The sequence below is a fragment of the Coloeus monedula genome (genome assembly GCF_965178545.1).
Source record: "Coloeus monedula genome assembly, chromosome: Z".
Taxonomy (NCBI): domain Eukaryota; kingdom Metazoa; phylum Chordata; class Aves; order Passeriformes; family Corvidae; genus Coloeus; species Coloeus monedula.
The window spans coordinates 55,328,758-55,349,698 of NC_138822.1; the positions used below are offsets into that span (position 1 = coordinate 55,328,758).

At 41.1% G+C, this 20,941-nt stretch overlaps 1 protein-coding gene across 1 annotated transcript in view; it reads left to right on the top strand.

Moving 5' to 3' along the window:
- NCBP1 (nuclear cap binding protein subunit 1) overlaps positions 1-20,941 on the top strand; it is a 31,944-nt gene that overhangs the window by 8,113 nt on the left and 2,890 nt on the right. The window contains exons 10-22 of the mRNA XM_082302004.1: positions 669-732; positions 3,642-3,752; positions 4,174-4,238; positions 4,973-5,035; positions 6,343-6,417; positions 7,500-7,603; positions 8,451-8,573; positions 9,744-9,846; positions 11,177-11,270; positions 13,780-13,883; positions 14,513-14,627; positions 19,854-19,997; positions 20,412-20,525. Of these exons, the coding sequence (XP_082158130.1) occupies positions 669-732; positions 3,642-3,752; positions 4,174-4,238; positions 4,973-5,035; positions 6,343-6,417; positions 7,500-7,603; positions 8,451-8,573; positions 9,744-9,846; positions 11,177-11,270; positions 13,780-13,883; positions 14,513-14,627; positions 19,854-19,997; positions 20,412-20,525 (1,279 nt within the window). The remainder of the gene's footprint in view (positions 1-668; positions 733-3,641; positions 3,753-4,173; positions 4,239-4,972; positions 5,036-6,342; positions 6,418-7,499; positions 7,604-8,450; positions 8,574-9,743; positions 9,847-11,176; positions 11,271-13,779; positions 13,884-14,512; positions 14,628-19,853; positions 19,998-20,411; positions 20,526-20,941) is intronic.

A 20,941-nucleotide genomic window follows, 5' to 3' on the forward strand; every position in this document is an offset into this window, starting at 1 on the left:
AACCCTGTATAATATGCAAGAAGTGGGCAAAAATAATGTTTTTGGTGATGGCATGTGATAAAGTTTTGTGGTTGCAGCTGTTTGTTTCAGCAGAAACTAGAAATTCAGTGTTGCAGTTACTGGGATAGGCTTTGTTAATTCTCAGAGGAAGGTAAAAGACCACGGGAGATGTAAGATGTGCCAGAGAGGTAGTGGTTTGCTTTGCACAAATGATAGGTGATAACAACCTGATTAAAAGATTAAGCATTTGAAACATGAGAGTTTCTTATATAAACCACTAGCTTAATTGTGCTTTCAAGTCATTCCGAACATTTTATTGTTTGGGGTAGATTTTTCCCCCTTTTCATGTACACATGCTGCAATTACAGATCCCAGTGGCTTTCTATGCTAAACTACTGGGGACAGCAGGATAGTGATAGAGTGATGTTACTGCTGCATAGAGAGTACATTGTTACAGATCATAGTTCAGGCAATACTAGCCTGTCCTTGTGCTGTTTCTTAAATGCTCTATGCGTTGAATAACAGACTTTGGAAGGATTATTGATTTGTTTGGTGCTGTTTTAATAGGAACTCTTGCCCAGAATTAAGCATTTTCTGTAATTCTGTTACTTGATTTTTATATCACGTTTGCTGTGTTATGTTTGAATTAAATGTATCTGGTTTTGCAGTGCTGCACAGCTGTTGAGCTATCCGGGAAATAACAAGATCCCTTTGAACTACCATATAGTAGAGGTATGGATTTTATAGATCACCTTTTCAGAGCACCATTATTTCATGAGTAACATGTCCCAGTTAGTTCCACTTAAATTACAGTTTGATTTGGGACTCAACCAAAATTTTGTTAAATTCAACCAGCAGCTTTTAAATGAGCAGGTTATATACAGTTGAGTGATAGTCTCGTGCTTTTGTTGTCATTTTAACTTGGTGCAGTCAAACAAGAGGAAATGTACACAAACTGAAATACAAGAAACTCCATTTAAACATAAGAAAAATCTATTTTTAATGCAAAGGTGATTAAGCACTGGAAGAGTTTGGAGAGAGAACTTGTAGACTTTATCCGTGCAGAAGTTCAAAACCTAACAGGACACAGCCCTAAGCAGCCTGCTCTAGGTGACCCTGCATTATGCAGAGGGCTTTTGAGTTGATGATCTCCAGTTAGATTCAGCCAGTCTGCATGATTTTATGTTTGGGTCTTCTAAATTATTTTGTTCTACTAGCCTTGAAAACAACTTGTGAAGCAGCAGTGTATTTCCTCTGGGATATTCTCCTTATTAGAGAATTCTAGGTAACTGTTACGTGCACCAGCAGAGTAGCATAGGTCTTCTTTTACTGCCCTCATTGACAAGTCTGTTTTCAAGTTGCAGTGCTGTATAAAACTTCACTGATTTTCATAAAAAATTCAGATAAATTAACAGATTACAGTAACAGCAACTTGTCATATAAAGGCTTTCTGAAGAAGTAACTGTAAGTATGAATTTCAGAGCTAATTATGGCAAGAAATAATCCCATGTAGAAGATTAATCATGAAGTGGAGTTGAGAATTCCTTTTGGCACCAAAATGCCAAATATTCTGATTGCTGTGAAGTTACATGAGTTTTGGTCACCTTGGTTTTTTTCTACTCTGAATTCAGAACAGTATTAAATTTATCTATCACATTAAACAATGTTAAAATTAGGAGTAATTTTATGCCTTAACATTGAAGTATATTCAGTGATTTTACTTCCAGTATCTTGAAGTGCTGTAAAAAGTGATGAAAAAACAAAAGGTGTACAAATTCTATGACTAACACTAATAATTTCCTTTTTTTCTTGCAATTTTGAGTTATTTTAGACTATTGACTTCATTATTTGTCTGGCTGCTCAATTTTAATGAAGATCTAGAGTTTTTAAGGCTTAGCATAGGATTTTTTCATGCTTCTCTTCATTCTGCTTACTATTCCACCCTTGTAAGTCTTCCCTGACAGTCTCTCACCAACAGTCATGTTGGTGATATGCAGCTTTCAACAACAGTTCAATCTGTGAAATTTCACTAATTTTTTCAGTAAGTCACAGAACTGTGGAAAAAATGTGGTCTAACAAATAAAGCCAAATGTTATTTAGAGTTCAGGATGTAAGAGTTAGACAGAAGTAAATGTAGCCTGACAGTAGTTGTTGGTACCTTCCCAAGTATTTCTACTTTGGAGGTCCCTGAGACTCCACTTTGCACTTTGTTGGCTACAGAATGCTCCATGCTACCTGGAACCTGTGTGAAATACTGAAATGTGGCACTTTTCTCTCAGTGACTTCTTCTAGATGCACACATGGGTATTTCTGGTAGCTGTTAAGAGAGTGTCTGTGCAGCCTCACTGGCCTGTTGGACTGCTGTGCCTTGTGCTCCTTTAGTTTTTGGTGCAACTTGCACTCGACACAGTTCAGACTGCCAGAGCATCAGTGTCTTCAGGTCTTTCTTGTGGCCTTGTTGTTGTCATAAAATATGGCAAGACAGTTTGAAATACTTAAGTGGAATATTTGGTAATGACCATGTGATCAATGTCAGAAATACAGTTTTATGTATCTCAAACAGGATGCCAGGATGCAGTTGACTGTCCAGTTGTTATTGCCTGTCTTGAAAAATGGAGCCATTTTCTGCCTAAGAGTTCTCCCTACCTTTTGGCCATAGCTGTATTAACAATATGTCCAAATTACGCTGACACAGAGAGGTTCCCTAGTATCTTACAGTCGCTCTATACTTTCAAGTCCTTCCTTAGAAAAACAAGTTCTACTCTATGTGTTTTCATATGCTGTTTTTGGAATCTATAAATGGATGTTGATTTCTTACACAAGTAAGACTTTTCTAAAAAAAAAGGCTCCTTTAAGCTTTATTCAGAAGTTTAAAGAGGAAACTGATCAAACATAATGAATCAAAGTTTCCCGACTCCTTTGATGTAATTTAAATTTAGTTGAGAGTGGAATAGAAAATAAACAACTCAGAGGTGGATGTTGTACAGTGATGACTTTTTCCTAGCACTCAGAGCTTGACATGCTGTTATTATAGGCAAACTTTGAAAACACAAATGCTGACTGCAGGATTTTTTTCAGGTTTCTTAGAAGGATTTCTTCCAAGGGGTAGTGAGCATATGTATTTGTTGTAGGAAATGCTGATTGTAATTCTCAGTTTAAAGTTGTGACTTCATTTGTATATGGTTTTGTGCAGGAGAAAAGAGGACACAAGGGAAAAGATATAAATGTAATTTTAATGTAGATATTCTTTCATACTAAATGCTTAGGCTTCATTTAATAAATTTAGTACTTACTTTTCCACAGGATCAAATTATTTCTGCATTTCTCAGATCATATGGTATCACTGCAGTAGATCATATTATAACTATGCCCATTTCTACAGTTACATGCTGTGTTTGTTTGGCATAATAGATGTGTAGTGCTGGTGTTGTGTTAGTATGCAATGGTAAGAGCAGTTAAAGTGGACTGTATTAGCACAGTGTTGTGTTACAACTACCTTTTATGGTTCTTTCTCTTTTTCCTGGAACATGCATTTGGCAGGAAAATATAGGTCTTTGTGGTCTATGGCCACTGTTGTGAAGCTGAGAGTTGTGCAGGCCACATTGGACTGTGCTCTTATTCTGTGATTTCCTCTCCTATAGGTAATATTTGCAGAGCTGTTTCAACTGCCATCTCCACCACATATTGAAGTGATGTACACAACACTCCTGATTGAGCTGTGCAAACTTCAGCCTGGCTCTTTACCACAAGTTGTATCCTTTCTGTGCTGCTGAGGAGCATTTATGAAATGCAGTCTTTATTTTTTTTGTTCTGGAGCTGATGGGATTGTAATAAATACTATTAATACTTTACAGTATTACTATTTTACAGTAGCTGCAGGGAATTTTACTTGTAACACTTGCTTTGCTTGTTGCATGATGTGAATTCTGTTCTTCTGTGGAAGAAGCCAGCAGTTTTGTTGCAATAATGGAAGAAGAACAGGCTGGGATTAGAGGGTGGAACTCAAAATATTTTTCATTTTTTCCACTGTGAATTTACTTGATTTACCTGATTTTGGAGTAGACTCAGGGAGCTTCCAGTGCAAAACGTTGATGACATTCTGTTAAAAACCTGAAAGGAAAAGCATGTGACTTACCTACTTCTTTTTTGTAAACCTTAACAAGAAACTTTAAGCTTGCGCAAGCCACAGAAATGCTCTACATGCGTTTGGACACAATGAATACAACATGTGTGGACAGGTAAATGTGTTTCAGAGATGACTGAAAACATTCCTCAATATCCAGTGTAGAAGAAAACACGGAGGCTGTGAAAAGAGTAGTCAGAAAGCTTTGTTAGAACTACCTGATGTTATCCAAAATGTTTTGTGGGCTCTGGCTTTGAGTGGTCTAAGGAGAAGATGGAGGATGGACTGCTTGCCTCTCCTCCCAGGAACACTCCCCTGGAGGTTACAAGTTTAGCTGTCTGTGCAGGACAGTTGAGATCAGTGACAACTTCTCCATGTTCAAAGTTGTTCATGGTTAGCACTCTGTTACCTGGCACTGTGCCTGCTCCCTAGTGTTTGGGGGGTGACTTGGAAGGGAAGTTGATGGCTTACGTGCCACCCAGAGGAGGAGAATGGTGGTGATTTTGTCCTGCCAGTGAAGGACATTGAGTAGGAGAGGGGTTAATGACTCATGAAAAATGTGAAAGTTGCTTATTCACAGTAAGTTTATGTTTTAATTGGTAGTTTAATACTTCATCTCTTCATGTGAAATGATAGAGCATGAAAGGCTGTTTGTCCATAAAACCTTTTTTCTGACTCTCCAAACTGAGTCTTTTGTATCTGTCAACATAAATGCCTGTTTAATGCTGTAATAGCCTTAAGAGTTTAGGCTTGTCTTTGAAAAGTAAAATGCATTTATAAGAGAAGCTCAACTGAACATTTTCCTGCACTTCTGACATTTAACAGAGCTTTCTTTTTCTTTTAATAAAGATTTATTAACTGGTTTTCTCACCACTTGAGCAACTTTCAGTTCCGTTGGAGCTGGGAGGACTGGTAAGTTTCTGTCCTTTGGATTCAAACCTGAGATTGCTAAAACCTTAACATTTCACATATATCCAGAAAGTATCACAATATGGTGGCCCTGTTAATTGCTTTGCTCTAGTTTATCAGAGACCTTTCTTAATCTGTCCACCAGCACTCACTGGTAGATTATCTTGATAATCACTTTAGTCACTGTGTTGTCCCTAGTGAACTTTGTGATAAATCTCAAGCCAGTGTAAGCACTCCTTAAAGAGGGGAAGCACAAATGTGCCTTCTTTAATTTGTCCTGCACTTCCTGTCAGTTTCTAACAAGTTTTCCAAAATTACTTCCCCCCCATACCTTTTCTTTACTTTCAATGGTTTGTGCTGACTTTCATATCCTGTATTCATTCTGTTGTTTTGCTCTCTGTCCTACTCTAAACCTTTCATTATAACTTTTATCCTTGAGACCTTGTGGTCGGTTTCCCACCTGCCAAATCCTAGTGCCTGAAGTTCAATCAGAACTTGCCCTGCCACCTGTTCTTACTATGCCACATTTTGAACCTGCATCTCTAGCAGAAGCTGCCTGGAGTCCATCAGTGTCTAAGCACAGCTTCCCTGAGATTTCCATTCCAGGCACCCATGTAGCAAGGGAGATCCCCTTGAGGCCAAGCCCTCCATGCAGTAGTTTCCACAGCCTGGGTCTGTACCTGCTTTTTGTAGGTGATCTCCCAAGAGTCCTTGTGGAGAGGGTTGCGGCCCTTCTTCTGATATAGTTCCATGCCTTTACTTAAGTTCCTTGTACTGTCGTCTTGTGGAGTTAAGTGCTCGGTGGCTATTCTGGCATACATCCATGTTGACTGACCAGGCAGCAGTCTTCAAAGAGCTGATTTTAGTTTGCCTGGATGTTCCTTGATGGCAGTGCTTCTGTGGATCTCTCACAAGGTGCCATTTTTCACAAATCTTGCAAGTAACTATTTGCAGGCTTTTCTCTACCTGCAGTGCATTTGAAATCAGCCAGAAGAGCTGAGGGAGGAACAGACCATGAAATCACACAAGGTTCTTTTCCTAAGGAAAGGGAAGGCCAGCTAACCATAGCCACAAATTATTTTTAATGTGGTGGGGGAAGGGAAGTTACTTGAAAATTTATCACAAAGAGATGAGATTGCAGGAATGCTAATTGCCAGTAAGGAATAGTGATTAACTTACCTCAATGGCTTAAAATTGCCTGCACTCCAAGGGTCATTGTCTTTAGACTGTGATTGTTTTGTACTATCAGACCAAGCCAAAAAGAGACTAAATGCTTTTGCTAAAAGCCTTCACATTCTGTCCTTTGATAGGTCAGATTGTCTTACTCAGGACCTTGAAAAACCCAAACCCAAATTTGTGAGAGAGGTTTTGGAAAAGTGCATGCGGTAAGTAAGATCTTTCCATAGTTTCATTCAAGGCAAAGTTTCATCTGAATACTGTCAGACTTCTTTTAACTGGACTCCTGTCTTGGGCACATCTGTTCTTACAGTTCATTTTCAGTTAAGAGATGAGTCAGGTTTTTGTATTATTTTTAATCTGATTTACCTGCTGTAGGACACTGCCTTAAAGAGAGGGAGAAGCAGGTGCTGCAGATGGTAGTGAGCTATCCATGCACACCTATAGTTACATAAAGGCGTGCTTCACCATAGGCATGGAAAGAAATAGAGTTTAGGCTATATTCTTGGAAAGTATTCAACATTCACAGAAGTGGAGGGAACTGACCATTAATTATATCAAAAATTGAGAATCTAATCTTGATTCTTCAAGGTGCCTGATGCTCATTTACCTTAGACTGACAAACTGTCTAAACAAACAAAATCTTCAAAGCCAACAAGACTACTTAATCAGTAGTTCTGATAAATCATCTGGGCTTTAAATTGTTGAGATTAAGGTAGTATAGGAGCGAGAAAGAGCAAAATGTTGAAAAAGCCTATATTATTCAGCATCCAGCATGAAAACAATCGAGGTTTGGGCGAATTCCATATCGGAAGTGTGAAAGAGTTGTGCTGCACAACTAATGCAGTTTTTTCTGTGGCGCTCTTCCATTTCACTGAAAATCTGGTAGCAAATTAAACCTTTGTGGGAGTGAAATGAAGCTGGAAAGTAAAATGAAGATGTCCAGTTTAATATTTTTTCTTCTTTGAATACTACCATCTTTCTAGCATCTAACTAGCTTTCTGCAGCACATCTCAGGTTTTTGCATGAAACTTCCTACCAGGCAGCCTTTTCACAAGGCAAATTAATTGTATGAGGATGAAACTCTAGCATCACAGAGTTAAAACAGAAAGCATTTACTAGTATGTTTGGTTTACTTAGCTCTTATTACCCAGCAGAAACTACCATTCTCTTGTATAAGTATCCTGACTCTTGTTCTATGGACGTTAAATACAGAAAAAACATTGTAAAGCAGTCATTAGCTGTGGTGTTATTCCCATTTTAATTCTACTGCTGTGAAACTTATTTCCAGACTCTCCTACCATCAGCGGATAATAGACATTGTTCCTGCAAGTTTTTCTGTCCTCAGTCCTGCTAATCCAGTGTGCATTTACAAATACGGAGATGAGAGTAATAGTAAGTATTAAAATTACTAGTGGTCCAGTTGAAGTGTTTTAGAGCAAGGGAGCACACTAGATTGACTGTAATATGAGTTGTCTCATATTTACAGTTGACTGTAAAGAAGAATACAGCTCAAGTAAATATGCATGATTTCATATGGGTAAATAGGCTTCACATGAGTAATTAATGTGTATTAAGCCTGGTTCTCTCTAACAAAATCCTCTCTGCTACTTATGAAGAAAAGAAAATCCAGATACATCAAGCTGCTATTGCTGTGGTGGTGTGCAGTATTATTTGCCAGAAGTCTAAAATTGGACAATTCATCTATTTCCCCTGTTGGGGCACAATACTATGGAAAAGTCAGCATCTGAGGTGATAATGAGAAATTATTTTTTGAACTTCATGAAGCACTGGAATATTTTACCAGTAAACTTGATTTAATGAGTGTACAGAAGGAACAGATACCGTAAAGACTGAGGTAGAGAGGTACCTTATTATTTCTTTTATTGCTTGGTGTGAAGACAATCCTAAGCATAAAAGTGTCATCATCAAAGATAACAGTGAGGAAAAACAAGGAAGTACTGTACTTTTAGAAAACTGGTAGAAGCTGAAGTAGAGTTTTAGTCAGGAAAGTGATTGCCTGAGCCCAGGTCTAAAGGTTCTACTCCAAGTTTTGAATTTAACATGAAGACCAGAAAATCTGTTGAGCAATTTTATGGCATATTGATGTGGACAACACTATTGGGTACACTCAGTTTTAGGTGTAGCTGGGAAGGGTATTGTTTCTCTACAAGGCAGACTGATGTTACAAGTGCTCACTTACTTGCCTTTCCGAATTTTTGACCTTTTTCTGTTTGTTCAGGGTCTCTTCCTGGATATACCGTGGCACTCTGTTTAACAATTGCAATTAAAAATAAGGCCAGCAATGATGAAATCTTCAGCATTTTAAAAGATGTGCCTAATCCAAACCAGGATGATGATGATGGTAAGATACAAGCTGTTGGGCTTTGACAGGCTGTCTGCTATGCTTTGGAGCTATGAGTGTGTTGGTTCACAGACCTGTGTGCTTTTCCTTGTAGTTTGTTTAAATTTAGCAGTAAAATAGAGCATTGTTAGTTTTTTTGTAAATATCTTACATGTAGAGGCTGGCCTATTTTTCCTAATAGCAGTAACATGGTGCTTGAGGTGTGTTTTCTTGCAATTATTGACAGAATAAAAGAATTTAATGTCCCCTTTGCCTTCAGCGGCAAAGGGCAGTTCGTGCTGTTATCCTCACCCTGGAAATTCAGTGCTTCTGCCCTAAGAGCTTCCCTCCCCTTCAGTACAGTCCCACAGCAGATAAGACAGCCAGCCTACTGGCTGGCATGTTCCACAGATGAAAATTCACAGGGGGACTACTCATATTCTCCTTAGCTCTGCAGCCACAGGCAGCACTGATTCCTAAAGCCTGAGTGTTTTATGGAATGAGGAGTGTGAGAGTGAGTGAGAAGTGATCTAAACAATGGCGAATGCTTCATTGTTTTTGTCGTATTTGCAAGGGTTCAGCTATGCAGGCAGAGAGGAGAAATGATCTGGTGGGGGTTTTTTTCCCTGGGATCCACTGTCCTGTTTCCTGATTTGCTTTAGGTATTACCCCCTAATTAGTGCTCTCCCTTCTGCATGTCGTCAGCTGCAGGAGGGGACCTGGCACCATTCACCCTAGTAGCCATATTTGCTGTATATGCCTGGTGGACCATTCTCCTATATCCTAAATGGTCAGCCTCTGAATGTTAATAAGCCTTGCCTTCCCCCTTCCTTACCCACACCCCCTTCTTTGTGGCCTTCCAGGCCCTCATTTTGATGCACAACTGCAGTTTCCTTTGCTGACTTTCTGTGCTGCTGTCAGTGCTGTCACATGTTGGTGGGATGGCTGGTTCTCTGATGGAATTCCGTGTTGGTGAAGAAGCCTTCTGCACATTTTCTCCCTGGCAAAATTGGAGCCTGAAATTCTGCCCATTTTGGAGGAGTCTTTACTAGCTCCTTGCTCGGCCCTGCAAAACTCTGTTGATGGAACTCGGGAAATGAGCTAAAACCATAAGTTATCTCTACAGTTGTACAAGTAGCTGACATGCTTTACCTGGAGTATTTATTAGTTTCACCTTCAAATAACTTGCAGGTGAAGGATTTACTTTCAACCCACTGAAAATAGAAGTCTTTGTTCAGACTCTGCTCCATCTAGCTGCAAAGTCTTTTAGCCACTCCTTCAGTGCCCTGGCAAAGTAAGTATAATATGTGCATTATTTTGGGGCTTACAGAACAGTTTAATTCTGACAGTGAAATGCATGATAAAAAAAGTGGAGTGCAAGCTTCAGCAGTGTTTTAAGTACTCCACAAAGCAATTTGTCTGGAACTAATGACACTGCTTGCTGAAGGAATGGTAGTGTAAATCCTAGATTATACATATGTGAATGGAATTAACAGATATATATACATTGCAGCCATGTAATGTAAATGAGACAGGTTTGGAAAATTACTTCATTTTTGTATTGCTCATTTGCTGATTATGGTGAGGAAAAAAGTATTCTCCCTACATTTCAGTGACTGGGTAGCTGCCATTGCAACATCTCGCACTATGAATATGAATCTAGGACAATTACATCTGTATTAAAAAAAAAAGGAAAGAAAAAGGAAACATGAAACTTCAAAACAGTCTGCTGTTAACTTCTTCTGTCTACCAAAGCAGAAAAAAATCCATCCTAAAATACTTAAGAGTTCATCCCTTAAACATAGCCTGGAACTGTAAAGGATTTACTGCACCATTTTTAGCAAAATTGGAATAACATTTGTAATCCTGTGTATTTTGGAGTTGATTTTAAGTGGTTTTGTTAGATGAAAGGTAGTCACATGCATCTTAATGAGTTTTTTTTCTATCTGTCCCTAAAGATAGATAAAACTACTACAAAAACATGCACCTAGAAGCTGTATGGAGGCAATGTTGATAAGAAGCTGCCGGTAGTAACCTGCAGTCAGGAGTAAAAGAGGCAGGGTGATTCAAATACTTGGACCATGGTATTTTCTCCGCTGCACAACAGCAGTGGCAGCCAAGAGATCAAGAAGAGCCTCTTATGCTTTATAGTTATATTACAATAAGCTGGGCTATGAATGCTGTGTAGCAGTCAGCGTAACTGCTAAAATAGGTGCTTTTAGCAGCCTCTCCTTGAAAAAGAGGCACTTAGGATAAGTGTCTGAAGTTGTGGAAACACGTTAAGGGGAAGGTCTAAGGCTCTAAAGGCAGCAAATTTTGGTTCAGCTGTGTACAGATAAGCACATGCAGCAGAAAAGTGCCTCCTGCTTTTGAGAGCATGAGAAGTGTAGCCTAGCTTCTGGAAGTAGGTTCACCACTAAGATGTAAGTTGCTTTTGGGAGATGTCATTTCTTTGTAGACTGTTTTAGCTCAGGATGGTTATATTTTCCAGGGAACAGTTGTCTAAGAAATGCTGTAGATAGTCACATAATTTTCTTTTGGCCAGTCTAAACCACTTAGCTTGTATCTGCTGCTCTTTTGACCCGGTCCCAGCCTCTCCATTGACTACTTACTTCTATTAAAAGGTTTCATGAAGTCTTCAAAACACTTGCTGAAAGTGATGAGGGGAAACTCCATGTTCTGAGGGTTGTGTATGAGGTTTGGAAGAATCATCCACAGGTAAGAGGCTGGAATGTCAAGGATCTTTGCGAGTTTCAACTCACAGAGGTCATATGTAAATTAAAAAATGTACAGCTTGTTTTATGTCCTTTAAAAATAACTTGTCTATTGTCATTTTAAGGAAAGTTTAGATTATATTTGTTACTACTAAAATGAAGGCTAGACATGAAGTATATACCATCAGTGGTGCTGCTTTTCTCAAGGGTTCCCTGTGAAAGGGCAAGGGCTGTCATTAAGACTCAGATTCATACTATGCTGCTTGTTGAACAAGGGAATAACTTTTGCCAAAATCATGGTTTTGTTCAAAATTGGAAAGCAACATAAATATGTAAATTTAAACAAGATGTAGATCTCATAGCTAAAGCAGGCCACATTCCTAGAAATGTGGAAGCCTAGGGATTTTTAGGGCTTTTTTTTTCCCCCCCAACAATTGCTAGTGAAAGCCATCCAGTTATTACACAGAGCTCATGCTGGAGTCACTATTGTGTGTGGGCAGGGTGAGTAGAGCTGCAGTAGTGGCTGTTCGGAACAGATCAGTCTGATAGTGCTGTGATAATGTTCATTCTTGAGCCAGAGGAAATAACACCCTAAAAGACCTACAGAAGATGCCTCTGTTGTTTAAGCTGTTCAGTTTCTTCACAGCAATTGTGTTTTACCTCAGCTGTCATTTTTCTATTAATAGGAATCAATGAGGAACTCAGGCTGACTTTGTCTGCATTAATGACTTCACATATTCCTTGCTGGTTTGTTTGTGTTGCTGGAAAGTGGACTTCTTTGCTGGAAGGTGGACTGTACCTCTCAGCTGCACAGGCCAGACTGTAAAAAGTGATGCCACTGAGAACCAGGAGTAATCCTTGTATCTGCTACTAGATCTGTGGTCCATTCTCTGGTGGAAAAAATGAGCACCTAGAAGATACTTATGCAAGCTGTTACCTCTCTTTAAAACATAAAAAAAGGAGGATTTAAAAAAAAATATATTTAACTTATTACCCAGTTTACTGACCTTGAAAATGTGACATTTACAGTCTGACCTACTTTTTGCTGCCATTTAACTGGATCAGAAGAAATTTCATTGCTGCAATGTAATATCTGTATCTGCTTCCTCTTCATTCCTTTGTATTGCAGCATGGCCAAACCAAGATGGAGGTTTCAAACCCAGACTAAATAGTCATGCTAGATTTTTATGAATAAATCAAGATTCCTTTAGAAAACATCAAGTACAAAAGTTAGGACAGTGTGCTGTTTGCTGTTCTACTTAATCATGTAACTTAAAGTTTCTTCTCTCGCTTTTACTGCAGTTCAGGGGTTTTTGCTTCTGATCAAGCACTTTTTTCTTATTTCTGAGTTGTCAGCCTCCTTGTCACACAGAAGGAATGGTGCCTTCACAGCAGGGCACTTGTCCAGAGTCTGTTTTCCGGCTGTTCACCCTACTCCCATGTCTATGGGAACAACCTTTGATTTGGTTCAGACCAGCAATGCTCACAGGGCTTTAAGCACTAATGAGCGGTCTGTGCTGCAGGTAGTGATTTAACAGCAGGAGTCAGTAGTCCCTGGACTTAAAAGCAAGGTGGTGGTGGTGACTTCATAAAGAGAAACTTTGACATTGAGATTAAGTATTTTCTCAAAATCCTAGATGTGTGTTTTTTGGAAGACAAGGATAAGTAATCAGAAATTCTTCCTGGCACTGCAGAAAGACAAATAGAGCATAGGATGCTATCCTGGGACTCGAAAGTTGAGTGCTGAGTCCTCCGTATGATTCATTCAGTTATTTTAATTTTCCTTCCTTAAAAGGAGCTTTGTTACACTTCCTCATTTGACAACGGTTGGTTGTAAGGATAAATACATTGCAGGCTGTGCTTCTTAGATACTGTGGCATTCAATCACATGAGTAACTAAGATAAGCCCTTTTTTCTGAACAGCTTGCATCTTCTTTAGTCAGTAACTCTTCTCTGCAGTTGCCTGCTAGATGGCTCGCAACTCCCTCAGAATCATGGCAGTGCCTGTAGCAAGTAAACCCTTCCACTGACTCCATGATGCTAGTTCGTTCTGTCCTGAAGTTAATGGGCCCTGTAGAGAAAAGCTTTCTGTCATGTTTGAAGGCTGTTGCAGTTCAAGGAGAGTAGGCTAACAGCAGCTCCTTCGTTATGGTGATGTGACAGGTATATGTGCTCTGGTTGGAGTACTTTGATGTCAAATATTAGGACTCATGTCTCTCAAGGCCTCAGTTCCAGCTCTGATTCTTGTACTTTTTGCTTTTGTATGGGAGTATGTATGCTAACAAAGAGTGATACTTTCAGAAGTAGGTACAGTTGTTAACAAAATTAGAATGCTTTATGTAATTGATATAGATCCCCTCATTTGAAATGTTTTAGGCTAGAACATCCAGTTTGCTAAAGTATTTGAAATGACTCAGTAACTGATGTAGAGTTGCATCAAATCATCTCTAGTTTTATCTGAGGCTGGAATATTTTACATAGATTGTGTGTGTATTGTCTTTCACAAAATACAGATGATTGCTGTGCTTGTGGACAAGATGATTCGGACACAAATCGTTGACTGTGCTGCAGTAGCAAACTGGATCTTTTCTTCAGAGCTTGCACATGATTTTACTAGGTAACAAGAACTTGGTTTGGGTTATTATTTGTCTTTGATTTGCTATTTTAAGTTGCCAGTACATAGTTTAATCTATGAAAACTCAGTAGTGGAATAAGGTACAATTAGGCTTTTGCTCTTTCTACAAAATGTGTACTTTTAACATTTCTCTTTCTGAGCTGGAGTATGAATGTTGGTGTGACAGCGCAAGATTGTTGCTAGCATGTCATTTTGCTTATAGTATCTAAGCTTGCTGAAGTGCTACATTGCTGCTAGCTTGGTGCCGTCCTGGCCTTGGGTGCAGTGGGTAACTTGTACCACCACTGATACATTGCATATGGAGATCGGGAGAACTGTTCCATCTGAGGAGCCAAATTTGGTGTTAGTAGTCTTGCAGTGTGTACACGGAATAAAATTCTGACTCTGAAGCGTACTGCAACAAATAGGCAAGAACTGATGGTTAAGATTTCTTGCATTACAAGTATGCTTTCCTATATGCTGAGTGTTCATTCACTCTGGTAGACATCTCCTTAAATGATACTTAGATTTTTAAATTCTCCCACTTACATTTTTCTCTTAAGAAACTACATTTAGTTTCCTGTTTTGGAGTAGTGTGTAATGTGGTGTTTTGAGCTTTGTGTCTTTCCTAGGTTTTATATCTGGGAGATCTTACATTCCACAATTCGTAAGATGAATAAGCATGTCCTGAAGATTCACAAAGAACTGGAGGAGACTAAAGCAAGATTGGCCAGGCAGCACAAAAGAGTGAGTAATTTGTTTGTAAATTTTAAACTAAGTAGTACAAACCTGCATGCTGACATACAGACACAAAGTTGGTTTCGGGAAGGACTGAATACATATGATTCTTCAGGAAACATGTCTGCAGAGATGTGGTCAGCTGTAGCACTGAGACATCAAAAATCAGATATGTGTTCTTGGTCCACCTTTCTAATGGTAGCTGTAATTTAAGAATTTAGTAAAATCTTTTAAGGGAGTTCGTACGTACTGGGTCTGTTCAAGCTCTCTCTCACAAGTTTCTCTTCCAATACAAGCATGTCTTCCACTTGCCTTCTAATCTGGATTCCAATTATCTTATTAGAGAACAGTAAGAACAGTTATAAATTATTTACAGTAAGTTCTGTTAAAGAGTGCTCTTGTGGCTTCCATGCAGAAGTGCACAGAAACAGCTATTTGCGATTGAGAAGTTGGCTGTTACTGTTCTTCTGATGGATGCTGCTGGATTCTGACACTGGCATGGCAATTCCTTCTTCCGGCTTATTTTCCTGAATACAATTGCATGATCTTGCATTATTAAATACAGCAAACTGATGAGGAAACAGCTGCTCTTGTTTTCTGTTGTCTCAAGTGGGACAGTAAAATGGGGAGAGTGTCTTTGTGTGTGGCAGCTGGAAAAGATGGAGCCCAAGGAGGCTTGGCTGAACGCAGTACTTAGTTATGACAAAATCAAGTCACTTTATAAATATGCTGAGTTGCAGAAAGCAAGAGAGAATTCTGCATTTCTTTGAGGTCTGTGTGTTTACCTGCATAAAAACCTTAGTTAGCTCCAAAATTTTGAATGAGGTTACTGTCAAAATGACAGAGCCTGCTGATATTTTTTGAAGAAAGCTGCTCAAGTCAGTCATTTGTCCAGAAGCTTCTCTTGAGATATCACTAATAACTCACGGCTTGCCGGTGTTGGTTCATCCCAGCCCCTTTACCTTGTTTCCTTCACTCACAGCAACAGCCATCCTGCTTGCCTCTTCAGTCTACATTGATGAGCAGTTAATAAATGCCTGTGATTATTGAAGACTTAGATGCAGTCATTGATCTTACTGTGAGGCAAAGAGCTTCTCTGGCATCTCTAAATATACCAGTGTTTTAATTTCTGTCCTTATCTCTTGCTGCAGCTCTTTATTACTTAGTACTTATGAGTGTTGTGCCAGGAAGAAACATTTGTATGCAGCAGTGAGTAGTTCTGCAGGCTGTTGCTTTGCTGTATGACCATTCCTTTCAGAGGAAGTAAGCCATCAAGTTTTGATGTCCCCAGCGTGGAGGGATTGCCTTACTGTGGAATGAGTCCAAGGCTTGCATGCTTTATCTTGGTCCTCTAGCGTTTTGAATTCAGAAAACCTCTCTAGATGGGGAAAAGGCAAGTTCCTATAGAGAGGATAAAATTAAATTCTCACTTGCTCTGGTAAGTCGTTTTCATTTTTTACACCAATTCAGAGCTGTACCTGTCTTCTGGTTGTGAACTTCATTTTCTATGCTGTAGGTGAGTTAACATATGGCCTTGTATCTGTCCGAAGTTACACATGCTTCTTTTACAGATGTTTGAAGTTTTGAGCTGGTAATTTATGGATGTTTTTGCGCAGAAACAACTGTGTGATACTAAAGCACTGTCTTGTGTTTGAATTTACCATAATTCATTAGATCCTGCCTTTCCTCCTGTATGCCTTGTAGTCTTGTTTAAGACTTAGTCACCTGAACTTCCAAGGCTGATACTTAGGTGTATTTTGTGGGTGGTGGTGGTGTTGTGTTGGTTTTGATGCAGTGAAGCATGCCGTGTTCCTAGTTAGTAGATCAGTTTCCATGCTGACCCTTTCTAGTCTTGAGAGTAGCCTTTTTAATCATGAATATAGGGAGTCCACCCTTCAAAACACTGGGCCCAGTGTTTAGCCTTCCTTTTGTGCTAACCAACTGTATTCATTTGAGTTCTTGTACCCAAGTCCAGGAGGGAATTTATACCAGGTGCATTATTTTTTGAAGCCCTGAGATTTCAGAACTCTTACTTTAATCAATTACCTGTCTCACTGCAATAGATGCAATTTGAAAAAATCTATGCCAGATTGTTTTAAAAAAGCTGTTCATTACCTTGTAATGATAAAGTTGGCAGGCATATTACCTTTCACTGTGTTTCCCTTAAATAAATCATGCAATCATAGAATGGCCTGGGTTGGAAGGGACCTTAAAGATCACCTAGTTTTAAGCCCTTGCCATGGGCAGGGACACCTTCCACTAGACCAGGTTGCTCAGAGCTCCATCCAGTCTGGCCTTGAACAGTCCCAGGGATGGGGCATCCACAGCTTCTCAGGGCAACCTGTTCCAGTGCCTCACCACTCTCACAGTAAAGAATTTCTTCCCTATATCTTATCGAAACCTACTCCCTCTCAGTTTAAGGCCATTCAGCCTTTTTCTACAATTGCATGCTCTTGTAATTAGTCCCTCTCTTGGAGGCTCCCTTCAGGTACTGGAAGGCTGCAATTAGGTCACCCCAGAGCCTGCTCTGCTCCAGGCTGAACAGTCCCAATTCTCTCTGCCTTTCCTTGTAGGAGAGGTTCTCCCTCCCCCTGATCATACTGGTGGCCTCCTCTGGACTCACTCCAACAGGTCCCTGTCCTTCCTGTGCTGGGACCCCAGAGCTGGGTGCAGTGTTCCAGGTGGGGTCTCACCAGAGCAGAGCAGAGGGGCAGAATCCCCTCCCTCCCCTGCTGCCCACGCTGCTTTGGATGCAACCCAGGGCACGTTTGGCTCTCTGGGCTGTGAGTGCACATGGCTGGGTCATGTCCAGCCTCTCACCCCCCAGCACCCCCAGGGCCTTCTCACAGGGCTGCTCTCCATCTGTTCATCCCCAGATGTGCTGATATTGGGGGTTGTCCTGACCCAGGGGCAGCACCTTGCACTTGGTCTTGTTAAACCTCATGGGATTCCTATGGGCCCACTTCTCGAGCTTGTCCGGGTGCTTCTGGTTGGCATCCTGTCCTTCAGGAGTGTCAACAGCACCACTCACTTTGGTGTCATCTGCAAACTCAATAAGGGTGCACTCAACCCCTTTACCTATGTCATTAATCAAGGTAACACTGGTCCCAGTACAGGCCCCTGAGGGACACTGCTGGTCACTGGTGTCCCACTGATTGTGACTCAGAGTTGTTGACCGCTACCCTCTGGATGCCACTGGTTTCTTATCCGTGTAACAGCTCACCCAGCAAATCCATCTCTCTTCAATTTAGAGAGAAGGATGTTGTGGGGGACAACGTCAAAGTCCTCATAAATGACATCTGCTGCCCTTCCCTTGTCCACTAGTGGAGTCACTCCATCATAGAAGGCCTGGCCTGCAGGTTGGTCAGGCAGGACTTGCCCTTGGTAAAGCCATGCTGGCTGTTCCAAATCACATCCCTGTCCTCCATGTGCCTTAGTACAGCTTCCAGCAGGATCTATTCCATGATCTTCCCAGGCACAGAGGGGAGGCTGACAGGTCAGTTGTTCCCAGGCTCCTCCTTTCTACCCTTTTTAAAGATGGGTACAATGTTTTCCCTTTTCCAGTCACCTGGGACTTCACCTGACAGCCACAACTTTTCAAATGTCATGGAGAGTGGTTTGGCAACTACATCAGCTGGTTCCCTCAGGATTCTGGGATGCATCTCATTGGGCTCCATAGACTTTAAGTATGTTCAAGTTCTTCGGGTGATCATTAACCTGATCTGTACTTAAAGCAGGAGAGACTTTGCTCCCCCAGCCCCCCCCTGCTGTTCATCCACTTGAGACACGTGGGAAGAGGGGTTACCATTGAAGACTGCACAAAAAGAAGTTCTTGAGTAGCTCATCCTTCTCCTCAGTTGTTGTTACCAGTGTACCAGCACTGTGTATCAGGGGACACACCTCCTTTGACCTCCCTTTTCTGGCTGACATACCTCTAGAAGCCCTTCCCGTTATTCTTTGTGAACCTTTCCAGCTTCAGTTCCAGCTGTGCCTTGGCCTTCCTCACCCCATCCCTACGCAACCAAACTTTGTCTCTGTGCACTTCCCAGGTTACATGTCCTTGTTTCCACTGTTTCTGCATTTGCTTCTTCCCTTTTAGTTTGACCAGCAGTTCCCTGCTCAGCCATGCCAGTCTCCCACCTTCTGTGTCTGATTTCTTGCTCCTGGGGATTGCAAGCTCTTGCTCTCTTAGGGAGATCTACCTGCTCTCTTCCTCTCCCTTGCCCCTGAGGGCAGACTCCCAAGGGATCTCATTGACTATATCCCTGAAAAGCTGAAAGTCTACTTTCCTAAAGTTCAGGGGCCTCTCTTGACTCCTTTCCTGACCTATATTCCTCAGGACTGTGAACTCCACCAGGGCCTGATCACTGCCTCCCAGGCTGCCTCCAATCTTGACATCCCCCTTTAGCCTTCTTGTGTTGGTGACCAAGAGATCTGGTGGCACCTCCCCTACTGTAGGGCTGTCTATTACCTGGGTCAGGAATTTATCCTCCATGTATTCCAGGAATCTCAAGGATTGCCTGCAGCTCTTTTCCGGCATGTGCAGGGGTGGTTGAGGTCCCCCAGCAGCACAAGAGCCTGTGAGCACAATGCCTCCTGCAGCTGGAGCAAGAAGGCTTTGTCAGGAGGCTCTTCTTGACGGGGGCCTGTCACAGACTCCACCCAAAAGGTCCCTTTGTTCTCGGTCTCGCTTCGTTACCTACCAGCTTTCGACTTGCTCATGGCTGTTCTTCAGAGGCTCTCCACACTCAATCCAGCTCTTGATGTCAAGGGCAATCCCTCTGCCTCTCCTTCCTCCCATGTCCCTTCTGAACAGCCTGTAACCATTGTTAGTCACGCTCCAGTCATGGGATCCATCCCACCGAGTTTCAGGAATGACAACAAGGTCATAACTTTCCAACAATACAGTTGCTTTCAACTCCTCCTGTTTGTTGCCCATGCTGCATGCCCTAGTGTAGAGGCGCCTCAGCTGGGCTGTCAGCCATGGCACTTTCCTAGAGGAAAACCCCTTAATTCTGGTAAACCTTTGTGCTTGCTCTAGTTTCTCTGAAATCTTGATACTGATTTTTTTCAGGGCTTTCCCATATTGACATTTTTCCTTCCCAGTTTTTGTCTGGAATTCTGTGCTGCTCTTCAGTTGTTCTGCAGACCTTTTCACACATGGAACTGGAGGGTATTAATGGTATCCACACCTGCCAAATGACTGGTTAAGTCCTGTATTGTTGTCATTTACAGCGAGACAGTGATGACGACGATGATGATGACGACCGAAGCACCGATCGGGAAGATGGACCACTGGAAGAGCAGATAGAGCGCTTGCAGGAAAAAGTAGAGTCAGCTCAGAGTGAGCAGAAGAATCTCTTCCTTGTTATATTCCAGGTAAGGACAGGCAAAGTCTCTTCTTACTTTAGCTTTAGAAGTTAACTTGATTTACAAGCTTTCAGCATCACTTGTATCTTGGCATCTTCTTGGAATAAGAATGTGGAAAGTGGTTGATGAGTTTACCATGAGTGAGAGTCAGTCCAGATCATCCCTCTGCAAAGACTGGCTCTGAGAAGGATTTGATGAGTTTCCTCTGCTTAGGAGCAGAGACGTTCTGCTACCACACACTTTCCTGAACAACCAGAAGGTAACTGGTTTATTTTCATAGTAAGTTCAGTGTTTGCCAAGCAAAATAATTATTCCCACAGTGCTGTTCAAAGCTTCTGACACCAGATCCTTTTACCTGAGGTTAGGATTCTGCTTTAATTTGATGAGAATGAATAAGTTTGGGTTTTTTCCCCTCTACTGCAGCGTTTCATTATGTTGTTAACGGAGCATTTAGTGCGCTGCGAGACTGGTGGAATAGATGTATTTACACCTTGGTACAAGAGCTGTATAGAGAGGTTGCAGCAGATCTTCCTGCAGGTAAGTTTCATTTCTCAGTTTGGAAGGCTGTTGGCGGGGCCATGCTGGATTGGGGAAGTTCATTGATGGAGAGCTGAGTGCTCCACGAGAGTAGCAGTAGGTTGCAGCAGCACATTTTCCCCAGAGGCTGGTATGGGGTCGGGTCACAACTCTCTAGCTCTGCCACAGTCCAGTGGAGTGACTGATCCTAAGCAGAGAATTCCCTTGCTGTAAGAATACTGCAAAAATATTTCAAGATGTGATTATGAATTTCACAGACTTCCACTTAACTGTGTGTTTATAGTAAGGGCAAAGCTGTGAACAAACAAGAATGCTAAAATAGACATGTTTTAAATAAGTGAATTAAAATGTTGCAGGATTCCTTTTAGTGAGGTGCATAAATACTTCCTAAACATACTTTTTGAATATTTGGCTCT